The sequence below is a fragment of the Eucalyptus grandis genome, chromosome 6, assembly GCF_016545825.1.
Source record: "Eucalyptus grandis isolate ANBG69807.140 chromosome 6, ASM1654582v1, whole genome shotgun sequence".
Classification (NCBI taxonomy): domain Eukaryota; kingdom Viridiplantae; phylum Streptophyta; class Magnoliopsida; order Myrtales; family Myrtaceae; genus Eucalyptus; species Eucalyptus grandis.
In genome coordinates this window covers 3,457,437-3,479,888 of record NC_052617.1, presented here as the reverse complement: position 1 = coordinate 3,479,888, position 22,452 = coordinate 3,457,437, and the positions used below count along the sequence as shown (strand labels likewise).

General features: G+C 40.0%; 3 protein-coding genes across 10 annotated transcripts; 1 reads left to right on the top strand and 2 right to left on the bottom strand.

Moving 5' to 3' along the window:
- Positions 1–6,489: 6,489 nt before the first annotated feature.
- On the top strand, positions 6,490–11,227 carry LOC104447805 (squalene monooxygenase SE1). Its single transcript, XM_010061520.3, has 8 exons — positions 6,490–7,150; positions 8,512–8,623; positions 8,774–8,948; positions 9,405–9,573; positions 9,723–9,941; positions 10,067–10,342; positions 10,443–10,721; positions 10,825–11,227. Exons 1-8 carry the CDS (start codon positions 6,890–6,892, stop codon positions 10,927–10,929), a joined length of 1,596 nt encoding a protein of 531 aa, XP_010059822.1. The 5' UTR covers positions 6,490–6,889; the 3' UTR covers positions 10,930–11,227.
- A 353-nt stretch (positions 11,228–11,580) lies between these two features.
- On the bottom strand, positions 11,581–15,327 carry LOC104447806. Of its 7 annotated transcripts, none has more exons than XM_010061523.3 (7): positions 14,842–15,320; positions 14,630–14,671; positions 14,269–14,376; positions 13,145–13,380; positions 12,432–12,468; positions 12,009–12,066; positions 11,581–11,880 (listed from the first exon to the last, which is right to left on the bottom strand). In XM_010061523.3, exons 1-7 carry the CDS (start codon positions 15,058–15,060, stop codon positions 11,801–11,803), a joined length of 780 nt encoding a protein of 259 aa, XP_010059825.1. In that variant the 5' UTR covers positions 15,061–15,320; the 3' UTR covers positions 11,581–11,800. The 7 variants fall into 7 exon arrangements, 6 of the variants coding, with proteins under 6 accessions (XP_010059825.1, XP_010059823.1, XP_010059829.1 ...); XM_010061521.3 differs by having other exon boundaries at positions 14,269–14,385; positions 14,842–15,319; XM_010061527.3 differs by having other exon boundaries at positions 14,630–14,662; positions 14,914–15,317.
- Positions 15,328–16,297: 970 nt separating this feature from the next.
- Positions 16,298–20,589, bottom strand: LOC104447807 (branched-chain amino acid aminotransferase 1, mitochondrial). 2 transcript variants are annotated; one of them, XM_010061528.3, is made up of 11 exons: positions 20,388–20,589; positions 20,127–20,274; positions 19,529–19,602; positions 18,688–18,871; positions 18,189–18,365; positions 17,927–18,058; positions 17,750–17,848; positions 17,543–17,659; positions 17,204–17,299; positions 16,840–16,952; positions 16,298–16,691 (listed from the first exon to the last, which is right to left on the bottom strand). In XM_010061528.3, exons 2-11 carry the CDS (start codon positions 20,199–20,201, stop codon positions 16,577–16,579), a joined length of 1,182 nt encoding a protein of 393 aa, XP_010059830.2. In that variant the 5' UTR covers positions 20,202–20,274; positions 20,388–20,589; the 3' UTR covers positions 16,298–16,576. The 2 variants fall into 2 exon arrangements, with proteins under 2 accessions (XP_010059830.2, XP_010059831.2); XM_010061529.3 differs by lacking the exons at positions 20,127–20,274; positions 20,388–20,589 and adding an exon at positions 19,704–19,850.
- Between the last annotated feature and the right edge of the window lie 1,863 nt (positions 20,590–22,452).

The following is a 22,452-nucleotide window of genomic DNA, read 5'->3' as shown; positions in this document are numbered from 1 at the left end:
TGGGCCATTACCGTTTTGGCAGAACAGGCCAACCCCACGACATTGCCGAGGTCTGTCCTGCCCTTCAGTTAGCTCCTTTAGGACTCAAGAACGTTTGTCCTGCCCATTTTGCCAAGATCTCTTACAATGTTTAGGTAGACCCGTCAAACGAATATGGTGAGTTAAATATCATTCGACCCAAAATAGACTTATTTTTTATATAATGCAAATATAGTGACCTACAATCAATCCAATCCATATTACTAAAACACTTTTATATTTAATTCAATTTACGAAAATTCATACCCAAACTGAAATGAGAGCGTGGAATGAGTAAATGCGAAATCGATTGAAGGTAAGAAAGAATGAGAAGAGAGTCATGAATGTGGGTTGGGTCGGGTCGTTAAAGTTTAAATAAGTTGTAAACTCATTTGCACCCATTTAACACCCATATTATATTTAAATCTATGTATTAAATATAACTAACCCACGTACCAGCTTAACTCGACATATATACGCAAAAAAATAGGTTTATGACTCATTTTGATAGGTCCAAGATTTTATAACTTATCTTCAATCTTACGCAACGATAAAAGAGATAATGGAACTTTTAATTTTCGCTTCATAAATTCACCACGGAGAAAACATATGAATTTGGTAATCCTATGCAACTAGAGCATGGTAAACTTATAAAGAAAATGGTGTTTATAGGAATGTTGCAAACAAGCATGTAAGACAAGATCTAACCTCTAGGAGAAAACACGAAACGTATAGACTTTTTTTGTTTTAGGCAACCAATATGAATATTTCCGTGGGCATTGTCAAAATGGTCTCATATCTATTACAAAATATTTGATTTGAATCACAACTACTCGATTTGATCGTAAGTATTTGAGTACGTTAATGTAATCTTACCAATGTGTTAGAAGTTGAGAAGTCTCTCCACATGAGGTAACAATTACCTAAGGCACAAGTTGCCCAAAAGTTGCTCACAACATAATTCAAATTGGTAGTTTTATGATAAAGAATGTGATTATTTTATCACTAGACTATCGCTTTTTGAGGTCACGAGATGAGCCACTTGCCATGAGAAAATTGTTTATCAATTTCTTTTTCCAAGACCTTTTCTTTTTAAAGAGAGAGCGCAGGAGGTTTCAAATTGATAGAAGGTGGATCTGTTTATAATAGATTCGAAAGTGGTCAGACATCTATCAATCGATATGTTTGATGTCTGAAAGGCTGACCACATGTAATGTTTGAAAAGGACCGCTAAAAATTCATTTGTTAAGCATGGTTAAAGAAAGCATGGCTCATGCATCTTCAAACTTCCTATTTTGTCAAGGCCAATCTTTAATAGAGAAAAAGAAATTCTCCGCAAACTGTTTGATGACACATGAGAAGGGTATGATAGGCGAGTAGCGAATATTGAATAATATTGTGCTTGAAAAAGTCCTCTCTAACAAGGACACTCATGAATACCATTGTTATTGTTAATAAGCAACTAGACAATCTCTCGCCTTTTTGAAGTTTTTATCTCCTAATTAACAAAGAATTATATGCAGGGAATGAAAATAGAGCCGGCAATTAAACGTAATAATCCGGTTTTCCTTTCTAATCATGCTCTCCTGGTTTGTAGCTGTCCAAGAAAGAATAAACTAGCATGCCGGCTTAGCCGTTTATATATGTATGTGTCGGGTCTGAAGTGATTTAAAAAAGAAAAGTTCGAGCATGTCCCAAGTACAAGTCCCGCGTCATTAATTAGATAGAGAGCAAGGAGGACATCCATTGCCCACGATTTGACTACGAGAGAAAAGAAAAATGGGCCGGCCACTTGAAGGATTTTTAGAATCCTACTAGCTTCGAAGAAGGGGAACTCGATTTGGTGCACGAACTAAGGTGATTATTATAGCACATTATACTAGCAATAGTCTTCTTCTTCCGAGTAAACATCCTACTGATCAAGCATTACGAATTCATCCAAGATTAGCTTCAATGGGCGAGACCATACGGTTATGTATCATTTGCTCGCCAGTCAAATGTACTCTTGCTTTGGCTTGTGTAGAACACAAATTTTTATATGACAACCTTCCTATTATGGAATTCGCACCATAATGACTTTTGGGTAAACGTGAAGTCTCTCATTTTGGTGTAGCCCCACCAAGACACCACCCAATGGGTGGAACCTTATCCGATTTACATGAATGAGAGGTTTATATTTGTGTAGATTAATCAAGACAAAAGATCGAATATTCATGTTATGGGAAAAAAGGACTTAGAATATGAGGCCCACACAGCGTTCGCTGTATAAATTAGAAACTAATGCCTAATGGAGTTGTGGAATACGGAGTGGACAAGCCCTAATGTCAAGTCTGGTAGGCTACCCGTGGAAAAAGGGAAAAAAGCAGAAAAGAGGACCGAGAAAGAAAACAGAGTGGCAAGAAAGGAAAGTTCATGTGGTCCTTCAGCCAAATGACCGCGGTTCTTGATTCTCTGCGTACTTTTAGAACTTTCTCGAGAAATCATCTGGCCAATTCAACAAAAACCAGGTATAGATCTCCCAAAGGAGAGAGGGAAATGCTCCCCATAGTCATCATGAAAGTTTCCACACCGCTTTAGTAAAGTGTTGTGGCGGGCCTCATATAGTTGCTATGCTTTCCCTGTATAACGGAATAAACTTTTTGGTTTGAAATTTCCGAGTCAAAATTAAGGAGTGCGTGCCAAAAGAATGAACTGGATAGAGGATACCAGTTTTAATAGCCAATGAGTACAAACTAAACCTTGTGATGAATGAATGAGGGAAACCCTCCTATGATGTGTAGTCTTCTGGGTCTGATTTTTTCAAACGTTCCAAAAACCGACCTATTAAAATTGGTAATGACCACCAAAAGAGATCTCAAGAGACCTCCAAGTTTACCTCCGTGGACAAGGGATGTGTTGGAAGTTTGTTTGTAAAACAAATTAAGCGTGTGTTTTCTTGTTCCACATAAAAAGGTGAGAGAGATGGGCCAATTAATAAGTGTGAGGTTTTTTAGTATATCTAAAAAAAAAATTGGGTGTGGGCTAGACGGTATGGATGTGCGATTATTATGGAACACTTAGCACTTTGCATGGTTTAATTAGCACTAACCTATTTATTTTTATTTTATTCCGTATGGTTATCTTATTAACTTTAATTAGTTCAAAGGTTGTTTTTGTTTATTGAGAATTTTTGGAAATTATGAAAATTCGAAATTTTATTTTTAAAAATATAAAAAATATATATTTTTTTTTATTATTTTGAAATTTTATATTTGTGTCTTTTCAAGACAATTTTTGGAAATGACACTTGTTCAGTTTGTAATATTTCTCAAAGAGTTGCATTTATTCATTTTTCAACTTATTCCAAATGAACACTTTTTTTTTTTTTTTTTTTTTTTCATTTTGGAACTTCTTCCCAAAGGATATATTCGTTCACTTTGTAATCTTTCATGAAGAATTACATATATTCTTTAGACTAATTTATATATATTATATGTTGATTTTCCATATGAACGAATTTGAGATCATTTTTTCGAGTCTTCATTCCAAAACTCCAGTCATCTTTTTAATTGTTTTCTAAAAGGCTTTGGAAAAATACTATAATTATTATCTAGTATTCTCATTTTAAAATTTTGTTATATTCTCAAGGATATTTGTCGGTGACCATTAACAATTTTGTGGAGCAAAAAAATTCTTAAAGAAAGTGATATTATGCCTCAAAGTTCGACTTGATTTCTCAATTGATTCAAAACCATATTTTTCCAATAGGATGAAGAGATACCGAAAGAGATTGGGGAGAAAGAGTCCTCGAGAGATGTACAAAAGAAGGATTTATCTTGTCCTTTAGACATTAGATCTTATCTTTTTATACTCTTGTTTAGTATTTTCTAAGGAATTAAAGTACCCTTAGTGGGCAGATCCAGCCACTTTACATGAGCTGACGGAGGATCCCTCTCTCTAGACTTTCAAGGTTGGGGGTAGGAGTCGGATCTTTTGGGCTATGCCTTTTTAGGATGCATTTGGGAACCATTTTCTCATAACCGTTTGGGCTCTAAAGGTCTAGCTTAGCTAGGTAAATTTAAAGGTTCTTTTATATATATATTTCAACTTTGCCTTTGCCAAACTTTCATAGTTTCAAAAATGTCCCAATCTCACAAGATGTCACTGATGAGGGTTTGGGACGTTAGCAAGGCCAGATTTGGATGTTGGCACCAATATGGTGTTGGGCATTCTTGCTTAAGATCGTGTGACCTCAGGTTATGCCTAGGTTCTCCTAATCTTGGTGGTTGTCGTCTTCGAGCAACCCAACTAGTCAAGTGTTGGGCATTCTCGCTTGAGGTTGTGTGACCTCATGTTATGCTTGGGTTCGCCTAACAGCAGCATCCATTGCATTTGCGCAACCCAAACGATAATCACCTAAGGTTGCACGACCTCAGGCGAGGTTGCTAGTAGCTAGAGTTTGTGGCCACTTAATTATTCTCGAGGGGTTCGAATCCTCACCTTCTTGAGGGGTTGGGATTGGGACAATTTAGTTTCAAGTGTAAGTTTCGACTCACACGCCCTACAAAGAGGTATACCAAAAATTTGAGAATGAAAGTTAAAGTAGGAATAAAGTAAGATTGACAAAAAAAAAAAAATCACTTCCCCACTTTGCAATTAATTATCGCTTCGAACATCTTATTGTTCTTGACATTCAGTACGGTTTAATGGTCATAATAGGAAGACATGTCGTCATCTTGCAGAGGAGTCTTGACTTTGGGTGGAAAGCATTCCCGGAATCAACCAAAGAAACAAAAGAAGGTTAAAGATTAAAAAATATATATGTGAAAAGAGAGGCCTTTCCTTTATCCTTTTATCGTTGTATAAAAAATGGGGGCGCATTAAAGTTGAGCAAGTCCTTAATAGGTTCAATGAAGAATAAACAGATTGGAGATCCACCTCAAGGTAGGAATTCCAACAATGTCACCTTTCATATTCCCCATCTTTGGAGAAGAAAAATATAGAAAGGAAATTGGAAGGAGTCAAATACGCAGACACTAACACATTAAAATAAGAAATGTATATCCAAAATCAACCAAAGGAACAAAAGAAGGTTAAAGATAAACAAAAATTTTAAAAAAAAAATGATGAAAGGAGAGGTTTTCTTTGTCCTGTCGTCGCTGTATAAAAAATTGGAGGTGCGCGCTGTTTGCGAGGATTGACTATTGACCATCGTAAGGTCAAGGTAAACCTATAATCGTGCCCTCACGTGTCTACGGCTACATCGCGAGAATCCTCCCCCACCCTCTTCCAGGATGAAGCCGTCCGGAGTTCATCGCCGCCGCCCGGGGCCGTATCACTCGGCTTTTAGAGTCACGGTCGATTAGGAATATGCGGCGGAGACAGCGAAGAAGAAGAAGAAGAAGAAGAAGAAACCAAGAAAAATCATGGGAAATGGACAAAGGAGCACGAGCACTGACGTCTATTCATCTATCAGAACGGAGGGATTCACTTTCACAACTTTGGTGAACAACTAGTTTTGTTCATGTCACATCATGTTTTTATGTCCTGTACTAGTAATGAGCATGTCTCTTTCACAACTTTGGTGACATTTCGTTGGTAATTTTTAGTAAACATTATCTAAGAAGTTTAAGGAAAAGATTAGTACTCTTATTAAAAATAACAAAGGCATTAAAGTGTTTTCCGAATTTCGAGTTCTGTTAATAGATTTGCTTTTTCGCGAATAGCAAAAATGTCATTTTAACAAAAAAGTTAAGAATATAAATCTATTTTCATTTTACTTTTTACTGAATATAAATTGTGAAATCATTTTCTTGAACCTGCAAGTATAGTTGTCACGCCATTATTTAAAAGAAGGAGATGCGAATTGTATTGTACAATTGCAAGATGCCTTGCCACGACATCGTGCAAAGGCATAACAATATGTATATGTGTAGGAATATGAGGTGATGGAAAGTTAGGTGGAGGAAGACAAAGTATAAGAAGTGGATATTGCTTTCTCGTACCAAAGACGATGTACGTTTACAAGCCTATTTATAGTACATAAGGTGTAACTAATTTACATAATAATTGTACAAGAAAATGAGAAAAAAGATGATTCCCTAATGTACAATATCAATCATAGGATCATATCAAATATATATAACGTTAATCAACTCCCAATCACATCACATCATGAGCAACGGTATTTCCAACGAAATATGTATTTAATTTTACTAATTCCACCAATGAGACGACATGACTAATTCGAACGTGCCACTTTTTCCGATCTCGCTTTTTTTTTTTTTTGGCCAATCCGATCTCGCTTTTAATTTCTCTTTTTTTAGAGAGGAAGAACTTCTTCACGTCGCACGTTTCAAAAGCGAAAGTAACGAAATTGACCCGGCCGCCCTTTCGTGGGGAGGGGCGGGCACCAATCGCGCCGCTTAGCGTGGGCGGAGGAGGCGGAGGCGGAGGCGGAGGAGGAGCGGGCGGCGCAGGATAGCGGGCGGAGGGGGTGGCGCACGTTCGAGCCGCGTCGCGACACGGCTCACGTGTCGGTCCTCTCTAGACTCTCTCTCTCTCTCTCTATATGAGCCTCTATTTCTCGGGTTGAGAAACCGAAACTCGCGACGCGAGAGCAACGCCAGCCAGGAACGGCCAGCGAGGCGAGACAGCATCCCAGCGTCCCAGCATCATTGCATTTGTACAAAAGGCCAAGCAGAAAGCCAGGAGCGCCCTCGTCGGATAGAGAGAGAAAGGGGGAGAGAGAGAGTGAGAGTGAGAGAGAGAGAGAGAAGAGGGGAGTTTTTTCTCCGGGGAGAGATTCTCCGGAGGGTAGTGTGGCGGTTGCTTTGCTTTTCCGTCGTTTCTTGGTCGTCCGCGTCCCCGTTCCGTTCGCTGGTCGGAGAAGATGGCGGTGGATCAGTCGGTGGTGGGTTGGATCTTGGCGTCTCTTCTGGGTCTCGCTGCGCTGTGCCGTCTGGTGGCGAGGAGAGGAGGGAGGAGAGGAGGCGGGGAGGGGAGGGAATGCGGCGTCGTCGGGACCGACGGCATTGTGACGACGGGCAAGCAATGCGGATCCGAATCCGTGAACGGGGACGGCAGCGAGGCCGACGTCATCATCGTCGGGGCGGGCGTCGCCGGTGCGGCCCTCGCTCATACGCTTGGCAAGGTGATTTCGTTTTTTTTCCTTTTCTTTTTCCTTGTTTGGTTCGTTTAGGAATCTTGTTTTCTTTCTTGCGTTTTTCGTTTGGAATTCCAATCGTTATAGGCAACACGTTCGGAATTTTGTTTTATTTTTACAAAAAAGAACAATTTTGACTTCTGGAGATGGAGTTTCTGGCCAGGAATTGATATACTTGGACGCAGATGCATCCTGCGAAATCCCATTTTGTGGAAATGTTTTCATGCTTTGTAATCCGACAGAGTTTTGGAGGAATTAGCAGTCTCATAATGTAGCTGGACAATGATAAAGATCTGGTTTTCGCGAACGATTTGATCGTGGGTCAATTCGTTATCCTTTCCCGCTTTATAGATTTGGTAAAGATATCAGTATTTGAGTGGTTCCATAAGTTTGGTATCCGACAGCCTGGTTCTTGTTCCCTATAGTTCATAACTCACTTTGTTTTGCGAATTTTAGTGGCCACTAGTTGGTGAGCATTTTGTCAGCGCCTCCTGTCCATATGATGGGCTGTAATGATTTTAGGCATCCACCGTGTCTTCAGTAGTTCAATCAAACAAATCTCATTACTGCAGTATTTGTGAGGTTTTGGATGGATTTTAGTTTTGCTGGAGGGAATCTGTAGATGTCTTGCAGATTTGTTGTCCGGAAGCCCTGTCTTATTTCAATGCTCACAAAGAGCTTCAGAAAAAAACCAGGCACTACCATCATGTGAGGACATAATCTGAAGGGCCATATAAAGAAAATGACCAATTTGTTCAACCAATCCTTCATGCATTTGATCGAACCTCTATTTTTCAGATCTTAAGGTACTGACTGGAGTCCAGTTGCCAACCTGGGCCTCTGTCTCTTGTGCTGTTGGATGTGACATTGGTATGGCAACCAATCACGTGCTTTCCCTAACCCGTGGGGCCTGTAGATTTGGCTGCTAGTTGTGGGGTTAATTGTATCTATTTGGTCTATCATACCTACCGTCCAGTCTTTTTAAACCTATAAATGGAAAGTGGTACCACTCCGAGGGCCCTCCCGCTACACGGTATGTTGAAGAATAATTGTGGATCACAGCACCAGGCAGCATTTAATGAACATAAGTTATATGTGCATCAATTAACGATTTAAGATGATTTGCAAGCTTAATTATCCGTCAACCAAGTGAGCAACATTGGAGAGGTCCTTCACTATCTTCTTTCCTGTGGAAAACTTTTAGCTTTTACAACTATCGGCCATTCCAATTAAGATTGACCTATTTTTTTCTGCTGTTTTTTTAAATCGAATTGTTGGAATTGGTTTCCTTGTTTTCTGGAAGATTAAAAATTTTGAAACAAGAATTTAATCTTTTAATTGGATTGCAGGATGGACGCCGAGTGCATGTCATTGAACGAGACCTGACAGAGCCTGATCGAATAGTTGGGGAATTGCTGCAACCTGGCGGCTATCTTAAGCTAATTGAGTTGGGACTCGAAGGTATGAAGAAATCACACATTTGGGGAATTTCCTGCTAGATCTTTATCCAAAATTTGGGATTTTCATTTTGATAGTTGCTGGCATCTCTCTTAATCTCCTTGCCTAAGTTACAGCTAAAGATAGATGTTAACTGATGTTTGTTTCCTTCAGATTGTGTGAAGGAAATTGATGCTCAGCGGGTATTTGGTTATGCTCTTTTCAAGGATGGACAAAATACTCGATTATCCTATCCCTTGGAGAAATTTCACTCAGATGTGTCTGGGAGGAGCTTTCACAATGGACGTTTTATACAGAGAATGCGGGAAAAAGCTGCGACTCTCTCCAAGTAAAATTTTGTTTAATATGGATATATATCACTGTTTCTGTTGCTTAGCCTTCTTGAGAACTGTCCAAGCGTAGTATTGTATTCTCCATTGGAAAATAGACTTTTTGAAATGCATAAGCTGTTTGAACTTGGAACCTGAGTTAATGTTTTTACAAATTTACCTTAAGCTTGTAAACTCATGCAAAGTTCTATGGCGATGTTCATGGAGAAAAGTTCTTTGCTTTGTTCTTTATGTACTGCGTTTGACATATACATATACTAAGCATGCCATATGCCATGTGCCTTTGTTGTCGTTTTTTCATTTGTTCAACTGTAAATGAACTGGGACGAAGCTGTTTTCAGAAAATCGTAACCTTCTGTGCCAATGATATGCTGTGGACTTCCTTATGTAAGCTTTTTGTTACCTTTTCTTTTGATGATAAAACTCTCTTTTTTCCCCCCTCAATTTTCCATCAGTGTAAAACTGGAGCAAGGGACGGTAACCTCTTTGATAGAAGAAAAGGGAACCATTAAAGGCGTGCAATACAAGACAAAGGATGGGAAAGAGCTGGCGGCTTATGCACCTCTGACTGTTGTCTGTGATGGATGTTTCTCAAACCTGCGTCGCTCCCTTTGCAAACCCAAGGTTGAGAAAATTCACTCATTCCTCACGCTTTTCTGTTTCTTGAGTTGAAATTGAACTGCATGAGTTCCAAGTAGGACTTTTTTCTGTGCACATGTTTCTTCACGAGATGTCGATCTACTCTCATAAATCCTACTTTATTTTTCCCGCAGGTTGACATACCATCATGCTTCGTTGGCCTGATTTTGGAGAAATGTCAACTTCCTTATGCAAACCACGGGCATGTTATTCTGGCAGATCCCTCTCCTATCTTGTTTTATCCAATCAGCAGCACAGAGGTCCGTTGTCTTGTTGATGTACCTGGGCAAAAAGTGCCAAATATCTCGAACGGTGAAATGGCTAACTACTTGAAGACAGTTGTAGCTCCTCAGGTATGTAACCATGCATTATTGTTGTATGTCATCTTTGTAAGTACTATCATGCCACAAATCCATTCTGGTATCTTAATGAATGGTGTTTATTTCATTTAGCTGAGTATTTGGGTTTTTCTATTCAGGTTCCTCACGAAATTCACGAAGCCTTTGTTGCTGCTGTTGATAAAGGAAACATAAGGACAATGCCTAATAGAAGCATGCCTGCTGCTCCCCATCCCACTCCTGGAGCTTTATTAATGGGGGATGCATTCAACATGCGCCATCCATTAACTGGAGGAGGAATGACTGTGGCACTCTCGGATATTGTTGTGCTCCGCGATCTCCTCAGGCCTTTGCGTGACTTAAACGACGCACCCACTTTGTGCAAGTATCTGGAGTCCTTCTATACCTTGCGCAAGGTAAGTCTCATTCCTTCTCCTAAACATTGTCAACCTTGTCCACTTGTAAAATAATTCCTAGTTTTCACTCACATGTTTTCTCGTTTTCTGGTATATGCAGCCGGTGGCATCCACAATAAATACATTGGCGGGAGCCCTATACAAAGTCTTCTGTGCTTCACCCGATCCAGCAAGGAAAGAGATGCGACAAGCCTGCTTTGATTACTTAAGCCTTGGGGGCGTCTTCTCAAATGGACCAGTTTCTTTGCTTTCGGGTTTGAACCCTCGACCATTGAGTCTGGTTCTCCACTTCTTTGCGGTTGCGATCTATGGCGTTGGCCGATTAATGCTGCCTTTTCCTTCAATTAAGCGCATGTGGATCGGAGCTAGATTGATATCGGTGCGTTATCTACTTACCTGTTTGGTCAGGATTGTCCTCGTAAGTCCAATCGTCTATGAAACACGTTGACCATGGATGATCACAATGTTTGAGTTTTGTGCAGGGTGCATCGGGAATCATATTCCCCATCATCAAGGCTGAAGGGGTAAGGCAAATGTTCTTCCCCGCGATGGTTCCTGCGTACTACAGAGGTCCACCTGCGAAGTGAGATCCATAAGCCAAGCTCAAGCAGTAGCTAAAAGCTTCAAGAACACAAAGGACAGTTGGTGGCGGCATCTGCTTTCCCTTGTTCAGAGTCGTTGGGAGGGTAATGTTTCAACAGTGTCTGAAAGTTTTGGGTAGTCAGATATTGTCCATAACTCCATGTAGAAACTATCATGTGGGATGTTTTCTCGAATGTGTGGCTCTGTGACTCGGAACGAGACTAACTTATCAGATGATTGTTTTTGTTGTCGGTTTGTCTGTGTCAAGAGGTAAGGACAGTTCTTGAGGAAGTGTGATCTCCACCCGATCCCGTGCGATGAACATATCGAATTGAGCGCCTGAGTATCACCCAGGATATATATTTAGATGTTGATACTCCTGACATGGACAATTTGACTGATCAAGACCTTGGCGTATTCCCAAAATGCGGGGCCCGTGGGCAAGGAATTATTAAAAACTACAGGAAAAGAGAAGGGTACCCACATGGGCCATGAGTAGGATTCAAATTCGGAACTTTTTGACTCTATTTTAGACCTAATTCCGCAATTATTTACTCCCATATCTCAAACTGCTAATATCAAGAAATTTCACGACGTGGATCACCAGTGTTTTGGAGGCTAAAGATGATATCAGCTCACGCATCAGAGCATTTCTGTATAGTCGGAACTCAGCCATACTCAATGCATTTCTCCATAATGATATATAGTTGATAGCGTCATGTCAACAAAATGTATAATTACAAAGATATTCGAGAACAGCAACTTTGAGGCCTGACTGTTTTAACCATTTCCATGTTATTCTTTACAAGCGCCAGACACCCCCGGGCCGAAATTCATGCATGTCCACAAAATGCAATGGCTGTGCGAACTTGAGGTTCAGTACATCTTGTTTTTTCGTTCTTGTTTTATAGCTTCGTAGGACGTCATGACTTCTTTGAACTTTGCCTCTGCAACTTCTGTCCGTAAAATTAAAAGACACAACAAAGTGAGAAAAAAATGTAGAGAATGAGAACCTAATCAATTCATTTAACCTGCACAAGCTGAAAAATTTCCTGTCTTTATGCAACAAAAAAACACAGCCCACCTTTATTACTCTGGTTCTGATCTGGGTGGAACTCCTTTGCCTTGGCTCTAAATGCTGTCTGCAGCAATCAAAAGACGCAAATCTTGTTCACCATACGAAGCAATAGAAGATGGACAAGTCATAGAAAAGAAATATACACTAAGCAGCATGATAAAGCTCAGAAACTGTACGAATTATCTGCGCTGTGCGGAAGGCACAGAAGAAGAGACAACAGAAATCTCATAGGAGTGTACATGCTCAAATTACTGAACTCAAGCAAATGCTCAACATACATGCCCCGTCCCGAACTAAAATCATGTGACATATTTCCAGTAAATATGTTAGTGAAGTACTTTTTCTGGGGGCAGTATTGGAGGATGCACGCATCTGACAATCAGTGTAAACAGTCGGTAAAGACATCTTTAAACACATCTGGCTTCATACCTTGATTTCTGCTTCAGTGTATGGTGTTCTTCGGGATCTATTGCATGAAAGACGAGTCAGAAAACATAAATGTCAATGCTAAAGACAAGCTCAAACAATTTATAGTTTACTAACTCCAGTGAAAATCAAGTTAATGGAAATGCAATATCTGGAACTCCACAGTATGAGTCTCCATTACTCCTATGAAGGGGAATATTTCGAAAGTATTTATAGAATTCTCGTTATCACATCATCATACAGAAGATACGTCAGTCAACATAGTAATGAGAAGTGTAAATTGATAAGAGTCTGTGCTGCTTCCCAAAATGACTCAACAGTAGATGTCAAGTGACAGCTGCAAGGTCTAAAAACCCATTCAAAGTAGAAACATAGCTTTATCCTCATGCTTTAGACTATGGATCGACACCCAGCATAACAGTTGTACAAGCATTTCTGAAAATGGCGATAATCCTCAAAGTAGCTTACTCTTTCCACTATGCACTTTGCAGATGATATTGACGGACATTTGATCCAAATTTATATATATCACGGCAACAATATTTCTAAACTTTGTCAATTCCTTTTTCCTGAATAAAATGAAAAAGAAAAGAAGGAGTACCAGAAAAAAATGAACACACTTTATCATTCAAGTTACATGTTAGACACCTGTTTGAAAACCTTTGTTCCCCAATTTCAAGATGATAGCTACAACGGTTTCCTCATAAAATCATTACCTGTCAAGACCTAAAACTGAATAATGGTGTGATAATGGGTAAGTTGATCTATCCCTTGACGTTTCCTTGAAATTGGTCCAATGATCTCCATAGGATGCGTGAGCTTTCCAATACCATTCGTCCTGCTGGAAATGGTAATTGTATGCACCAGGATCATTTCGACTCCATCTCTCGTAACTCCTTCTATATTTGGTCCTCTCTCTGTTAAAGATTCTTTGCATTCGCCTTATACGCTCCTACAGAAGGACGACAGGCAATGTCATCGGTTGACACTGGCATGACAAAGAAAACAAAGAACGCAGCCAAGTCCCCTAGAAATGAAGCCCCTAGACCAGAATAAAGTCATACCACCTCAAAGCTTGGATAAGGATATATATGATCTTAGGCATAGAATAATCACTAGTACCAACCCATTCAGCAGCATTATCTGAAATTCTGGATACTGCTCTCACTAATTAATTCCTTGGAAGAGTATAGGTAGTGCAGCAATCAAAAGAGCTAGCAAGAGCTGGCTTATCTAAATATTAAGTTGCCCATAAGGACAAAGCTATAAGGGACAGGAAGAATTTACATCTCCTCTTTGGGTGGTGAAAGTCAAAGATTAAATTCGATCTCCAATATCTGAATGCAGGGTTATGAGGTTCCTATTTGGGTCTTCTCAGGGCACTCGCTAATCATATCTACTAAAGAATCATCATTTCAAATGCACTGATAGTGCATAACGCGAGCAAAACAGTGATTGAAGATGATAAAGTTCATTTATTTGAAGTTTAACTAGTGCTCCCAGGGTGTTCATACCTAAAATCCTTCATGTTTTACTTTCAGCCACGAGTCCACAAGCCCACAAGCCCATAATAAGCAATAGAAATTGTGCATATACATCTCTATTGACTTCTGTCACTACCTATCCCAAAATCTGATGCTATGGCGAGATCAAAGAACAAGATAGAATAGTACTATAAGTGAACTATTATTCAAGTGATATGACTACCACTGTCTATTGTGCTTTCAGCTGATATTTACAAGGGTAAAGGCATTTTAATAGTGAATTTCTCCCTGAAGTGACACCAATTTTACACATATCTTTAGTGGCTACAACATGGACCTTCCTATTAGAATCTTACCACTCGTTCCATTTCCTCTTCATAGGCCTCCTCAAGTCGCTGATTATACCTCCTCCATGCTTCCTCCTGAAAAGCTGAACGGAATGTTTTTCTTCCTGATGCCTGGGACTTGGGTATCTCTCGCATTGCAAATTACAAGATCATATTCAGCTCCAACGGAAGACATTGCAAAGAACAGAAAGAAGGACTTCGTATCAATCTTTTAAAAGCTTTCGAATTCATGAAGCACATCTAAAGAAACTACACACAACTCTCAACTGATTCAGCCAGTCCGTTGTAACTGGAAGCTTGACAATCCAATCGAGCGGTTAATGGAAACGACCTATGTCAACTTGATTCATTCAATCCAATATTTCTGTACCTGAGAATAGAACAAATCGACATTTCTCCGTAGCTGCAAAACCTACAAGAAACAATGAGGAAATCATCACCTCGGAGCAACTAGAATGACAAAGTGAATGCCCTTTTAAACTGACAAAGAATTGCAGAAACACGCATCAGCCCAGACCCCCACAATTATTGACAAACTCTCTAACGCAGCATCGCCTCGCCCCCTACGGGAACACGACTCGCCCACCAATCCCAGTGGCTTGCCAACACAGGCAATTCGTCAAACACGTGCATGATGAAGATGACGAAATTCACCGCGAAAGTGGTGACAAGGGAGCCAATCAAGCCGAACACGAATACGCCGTAAAGCTTCAAACTTTCCTGCTTCTCCCCAGGACGGCTCCTCTTCGACGACGGCCACCGCTCGTCCTTGCCCGGATTGCCGCCGCCCTCCGCCGTCATTTGGATTCAGCCCACGGAAAGAAATTCATCTCCGACGGTCGTCGGCGGCGGATAAAGACATGTTCTTTGGGGACCCTTTTGCGGGCGGATTACGCCTCTCGATCCCTGCGTCACCCCGCTTCGGTCAGATGACGAAGAAGAGTGATGGAAAATGCTGGCTCGTCCGGAACGAGGTTTTGGCTATGGCGGTGGATTTTCTCAGGTTGAGAAGTCAGAACAGAGATGACGTCATGTATCTGCCACGAAGGCAGAGAGAGCAATGAGAGTATGCCTCGTTCCCGGGCCCACGCTTTCTTTGATAATTTCTCCTTCACATTTTAAAAACACAAACCTTCCTTGTGTTATCATCCATCTTCCTAATTTTAAATTAATATTACGAAAAATCATACACGGATAAATTTATAATAAATTTACTTTAAATTGCTAAGACACCTAGATTTTTATTCATCCACTTGGTTTTGAAATTTTGAAAATAGATCGTTTAAACTTGAGAATTCTCTCGTTGAAATTGAATAAGTAAATAAAAAGTAATTGGATTCGGTTGGATGGCACTAATTAAATCGAGTGCTAATTATATTTCTTATTGAATTAACTGATCAACTCATTATCAAACTTTTTTTTTTTGGATTCCACAATTTTCACAAAAAAAAATTAATATATTTCACTTTTATTATTATGAGAACAAATTTACTTTCCGTTAATTTTTTTAAAATTTGACTATCAAATTATTGAATTAGATGACAAATGATAATTGCCAAATGTATCAATTTAGAGTTTTACCCTCCGCTTGTCATAAGTATATCGATTTGTGATTTTTTATAGTATTAATCAAATTTAACGAAAACTAATAGAGGATAAATATGTTATAAATATATAAATTTGGAATTTTCGTGACCAAAAGAATGAGTTTGAGATAAATTTATTACGAGTATACCGGTTTGGGATAAATTTATCACAAATACACTACGTAATATTAACTCTGAATTTTTTAGCATGATGTCTTTTCGTGAATATACCAGGAAAAACTAGTGCATGAATATGCAACAGCTTCAAAAGGTTGGTTGCTGATCAGTATCTACTATCTAGAGACACTGACGATTCTTTTGCTCCTTGGATCGTATACGAGAGAGTACATATTACAAATCCTGACTATGCATAGTCCGATGGTCCGGACCATATGCATTGCCAGCTTGTTCGTGGTCATGACTTGAGAGATCTAAAAAGAGAGAGAGAGAGAGAGGCACAAGGAAGCACTCCATAGTTTGAGCAGCTGCCTCACTGCAAAGAAGATGATGCAAGGACAGACCTTGCAATGAAGTTCAGATATATAAATTTTAACTCGAGCAGTGAAGCTCGACCAGCGCTGCAGAATAAATTGATCAGAACGACGACATTATTCGAAACAATTAAATATTCACATGTCCACAGTCTCTTGATGACGGGGTGAAGAAGACAATGCTATGTACATTGTACGTTGTCGTCCATGCCTGATCTCTTAGAAGGTGTTGTGCAGCACTCAATTGATTTCCACGATCCAGCCATACTTATCCTTGATCTGACCCATCTGGATGCCGACAAGGATATCGTATAATCTCTGGCAAGCGGTTTGAGCTCCCGTCCTGAACTCGATCCTGCAGTTTCCACGAATGAGAGAGTTGTCAGAATTGCGCGAAAAATTGACATGAGAGACTGCAATAGATTGATTCTCCGTTCTGGCTTGTCTTTGGTGTACTAGTACAGTGATTATAGCTGACAAAGACAGCGAGAAAAAAGGTTAACCTTTTATCTTTGTAAGTAATACTGCCCACGGATGCAACTACAACAGCAGTTCCGGTGCAGAAAACTTCCTCTGCCTCCATCAGTTCTTCCACCGGAATATCACGCTCCTCAACCTAATACGATTCACAGGCATTTTAAACAATGTGCTTAAGATGGCATGTGATGCAGAGGTTATGGAATGGGATGTATCGTTGGAGATTAGGCTGGGAATTTTAGTGGGAATTACTGCTATGTATTCGCAAAATCAGTAATTATTCTAACCATGTGGATAGTCGGTAAGGATCTGTGAAATTTAGCATTTTGTTGCTGCAATTTTAAGGCCAAATGTTGCTGGTCCTCTGTTTCGGAGTTCATAGACAATTACCTGGTATCCTAGATCACGAGAGATTTGTATGATGCTTTTTCTGGTGACTCCAGAGAGAATAGTCCCTTTTGTAGTAGGAGTTGAGAGGACATTTCCCTGGAAGAGAAAAGGAAAATAAATGGAAGAGATGATTGCCAAGAGTTAGTTCATAGAAATAAAAGGAATAACAAACGACTCAAGTCTCCAATTCATCTACTCAATTTTACAGAAACTTTCACTTCACGTGTCCTGAAATTTTTCCAGGCCATGAGTTATGACTTGTCCGGGAAACTTGGTGGATGAGATCGTTTACACGTAGCACCAAATTGTTGAATTTAGACACCAGTTTTTCTATGTTACCTTCAGGACGAAAATGTTGCAAGAAGACACCTCCTCCAAATTTTTCTTGTCAACTGAGTCAAGATATAAGACATCAGAAAACCCTCTGCTTTTTGCTCTGCCTAATGCTTTCAAAACCTGCAAATTCGGTAGGGGAATGATCCCTATTAGAAAACGCGAAGCAGTTGCAAAGGAACTTCGAATCTACCTCAAGAATCATAAGCTCACTGGTGCATAATTGGTTATAGTCTTGATGCCCCCAGTGCCACCTCGAGATGCACGATCAAACTCGTCCTCAACGTACAAACTCAGGGGCGCTGTGCCCTCCTGTACCCAAACCGCAAGCATTTAGTGCCTCGGGTCTAAATTTTGATCCATAAAAGCTTCTTTAAAGGAGAGACTCACTTTGAAATAATTAGAGACAGGCGACGCGTATATCAGAAAAGTGAATTCGGGGGCTGGTGCCAAACCCAATATCGGACCACTTCCGATGAGCAAAGGTCTTATGTAAAGAGACCCTTTTCCAGGAGGAGGAACCTGAATAATAACCACTGCACCGTAAGTAACTGGGATTCCAAGACAATTTCGAAATTCCACAATATTTATTTAACCCTTTTGGTGAATTGAGCAGCAGGAGGCAGCAGGAGAGAAGCAAAAAGAATTTTACCCATCGGCTGTTAGCGAGAGCGGTCTCTCTTACAGCGTCCACGAACTGCTCAACAGAAGGCGCAGGCATACACATCCTGTCAGCGCCAACCTTCATGCGGATCGCATTCTGATCAGGACGGAAGAGCAGAAGGCTACCGTTTTCTTTCCTATATGCTTTCAGTCCTTCAAAGAGGCCCTGGATTTGTTTTGCAAACTGTTAGATTTAGAGATAAACTTCATATGCATGGTGTCATTTTAAGTCAAGTTTCGGTCACGTTGTTTTTTTTTTTTTTTGAACAGGGTCACGTTGTTCTGAAGTCTACTTTTTCCCTTCCATGTTACTTATGCTGCCACTTCATCCTGAGAAACCTCATTCCAAGCACGGTCTTGCTTGGATGATTTCAAGCTCGGGACATTATTCTTTGTTCTTTCCATTAAAATAATGCAGTATACGTCACAAATTTGTCTGCTTGGCTAACTATCAGAGCTCAGAAGCGGAGATCAGATCATAAACTCACCTGTCCATAGTTTAAGACTCCTGCTGAAGGGCTAAGCTCAATGTTCCCGTACGGCTTAACTTGCCCTCGTTCAAACGTCCCGTTTTGTCCGCACTTCATTTGGTACATGTAGTCCGTCGGCATCAGGCCGAACCCAAGGTTGTCCCAGTCCACGTCCGCATACTCATCCTCCTCCTTGCGTGTGCTGCCATCCAGAGTCACAGCAAGTCATAAGAAAATCAAGATAAAAGAAAGTTGCTCCTCCTAACCATCGTCTTTCTATCAGTTTCATCTCTAGAGAGTCGACAGGTTCACACGTTCGGTCTTGGTCCTACTCAAAATTATATTCTTTCCCGCAGTTCTCTTGGATTCTCTGAGAATGCCAAAGTTGGGGTGGGTGTTGATGACACGTTGGAAACAAAGCTGACGACGCAAGTTCCCAACCCACATCAGCCATTACCGATTTGCTTAAAGAAATTCGATCACAAACTAAACATGTCGATTTCCCCTCCCTGTCGTCTTTCCCGAATCCACGAACGGGCGATCCGCAACAGCCATAACTTAGATCTACATGCTGAGATTTGAGAATATACCCCCCACAGAAGGAGTCACGAGAGATCCAAGTGCACATGAACGTGGGTTTTTTAACTCCGAAATCGAAGACCGAGTGCCCAAATAAACAATACTAATCAACGGGCCATCGACTAACTTAATATTGTCGGCGGGCATAGTATATTACTCCCGCACCCCGGTAACTGCCATCAAAATCTGTCGGTTCAACACGCGTTCTCAAGCCGTCACGACAAAAACCGAACCATGCTCTGTTAGACGTGACGACAAAAACTGGATCTTGCTCTGTTACCTATAAACAGATGGCTCGCATGCTTGCAGCAGAGACGACGCTGCCTGAGATGTGTAGCCCCAGCAACGTCCGAACTGCAGGAAATAGATTCGTCAGATTCATGAAATCAAACCGATTGCTAATCTTCGCATGCAAAAGAGAAAGAAAAAGAAAATTCCGTTCCCGGGATATTCACCACGTTTGAACAGAGTAAAAAGAAAACTCTGTTACGGACAGTTCCTTTAACCTACTCGGCGGAACCAATTATGTTCAACACGAGTCGCTGCTTTTGCTCATAAGCTGCGTAAGCTTATAATGCCTCGTCCCTTTCTCAGACAACTGGACGAGAATGGCCGTGTTATCTTTTTTGGCCTTTCCTTCCTAAAGATTCTTACACTAAAAACAGACAAGATTCGTTTTTTACCAACTGGGCTCTTCTCACCGTCAAAAAGACTTGCAGAACAGACATGACTGGGCTTCCGATTGATCAAAAGGGTCCACAACCCCACGGAAGGATAGCAAGAACACGAGCACACGAGCATCGTGCTGGTCCAAAGCTATCAAAACGACAAACCAGAGAGAGAGAGAGAGAGAGAAGATTCAGGTTCAAGTCACTAGCCTTCGATAGGGAAGAGCGAGAGCCGTTTCCCAGAGACGGCACGATCCTGCGGCAGACGAGGCTTCTCGAAACCATGGCTTTGGCCGGCGGGTTGCTCCTGCTACGAACGGTTCCCGAGACTTCGAGTTCGCTTTTTCCGAGTCTCCTACTGTATAGTCAGAGCATCACCACCCAAAAAAAAGAAAAAAAAAAGAACCAAGTTCAATCAGCAATAATTCTCGCGGCCGGACGGGTGACGTGTTGAAAAGCGAGCGAAACGACCTGAAGAGATGAAGACGACTGTGGAAAAAGAGCAGCGGGGAGGTCCCTCTCTTAACCACGCGAGACGCTTGACGGATGTTAACTGGGACTGAGAGAGGAAAAACAGGGGAGCGCCGGAGCGAAGGGAGGAGAGAAGGCGCCAAGATATACGATTAGAGGCGGTCGAGCACGGAATCTCCAACGTCCTTCCCAGAAAAAAGATTGAATTTTTATCGCGTTGGTCATTGGAGGAGGATATTAAGACTTTGACATACGGCGCACTAATTAAAAAAATAGTCCTAATTAGCTGGCCGTCCTTTATTACGGTCAATTAATGACCGCTCCCCAATTTTTTTAATTTTTATTTTTAATGTTTTTTGTCATTGTAAGCTTAAATTGAGTGATAAAATTTTATGAGAGACCGTACAATCAATTTGCATCAGTATAATAAAAAAAATAAATTAGATACTATTATATATTATTACCTATTAAAAAGAAATCATTGATGTCATTATATAGATTTATTAAATTTTAAATATAAAAAAATACTTGAGACATTAGCTTTGTAATTAATAATAAAATCATTGTTGGCTTCTCGGTCCTTTTGTCAAAAACAAATTGCTTTAGAAAGACTCTTCGATAATTTAAAATTAAGATCAGTAGTATCGATTACGTATAAAACAAATAAAGTAAAGAAAATCATAAAATAAGAATAATGAATTAGTAGAGAAAAAAATTTACCCCATTGATACAAATCTCATAGATGGAGATGTATTGGGCCTAAAACATTACAAAATCAATCTTAGTATCAAGTGTTTTTCATCTTTTACATTTAATAAATCTATATAATGATATTAGCGATTTCTTTTTAAGTATGTGTGGGCTCTCTTAGGATTTTATTTCTCAATTTAAGATTGCAATAAAAAGCATAAAATAAAATAATAAAAATTGGGTGAGATGAAACAGATTGAAAATGTCAACCGGTCTCATCACAAAATGAGCAGTCCTTAGCTGACCGTCACTTTTTTACTTGATGGAGGATGGTTAACTAAGCATTTTTCAATAAAAAATCATCGATTCGAAAATCACGCGTGCCTATGTTTTGGTAGGGTTTTGAAATAAAAAAAAAAAATCACATCTTTATTTTTTTAAATTATTTATCAAGAGCGGGTAAATTAAAACTCTATTTGGAATCGTTAACGCCAGCCTTGGAGAGAAAAAACTCATAGGGACCATAGACCATCGCTGACCAAACTCCTCGTCGCAACTGTAGATTATGCAAGTGCTACAATTGATCTACATTAGTAGTTAGACACTTACATGGTTACCGGTCTAAGTTTTGAAAGGAGCAAAAGAGGGTAGGCATGCGTATCTAAATATGCATATAATCAATAATCAAGGTGATAATTAATTTACCTGCAGCTGTGGATCAATACGGTGAGATCTGCGTGTATCTAATGGTCGAGATTATAAAAATTTACAAGCTTATCCCTTTCGAGCTTTAAAAGGAGTAGGATAGGTGGGGTTAGTGCATATCCAAATTGGGGTGGATTGCTAGAGTTTCCACGTTGGATGGAAAAAGCATCCAAAGAGCTGCTTTTATTAGGTTGCCCAGTTATGCTAGGGGGCTTCTTCATCAGGTTCATTGTTTCTGGTAGGCAGTGCCAGAGGAGGACAAATACGGAGCTTCCATCTACATAATTCATTAATTTCATTTCATGGATATTAAAAAAAGAAAATATTTCCTTTTAAAAATCAGGCACGTTATTGTAAGATACTTTCTAGCGTGAAAATATTTAATAAGGAGGAGAGTGCAAAAAAAAACCTAAAAGATTTGAACTCGGAATCTCCTCAAGTTTTATGTATATTTAGCTTAGAGAGTTATGTAAAGAGTGGAAATATATAATAAGGAAGGGAGCACAAATAGGGACCTATAAAATTTGAACTCGGAACCACATGATTCTCCAATTATACCTATTCTAACGTTTATTTATACGTGTATATCAATAATCTTTCTCTCATACGTAAGCTCTATTAGGGTTTGCTAAACCTTAATTCTGGTAACATTCTACACATTGGAAATCTA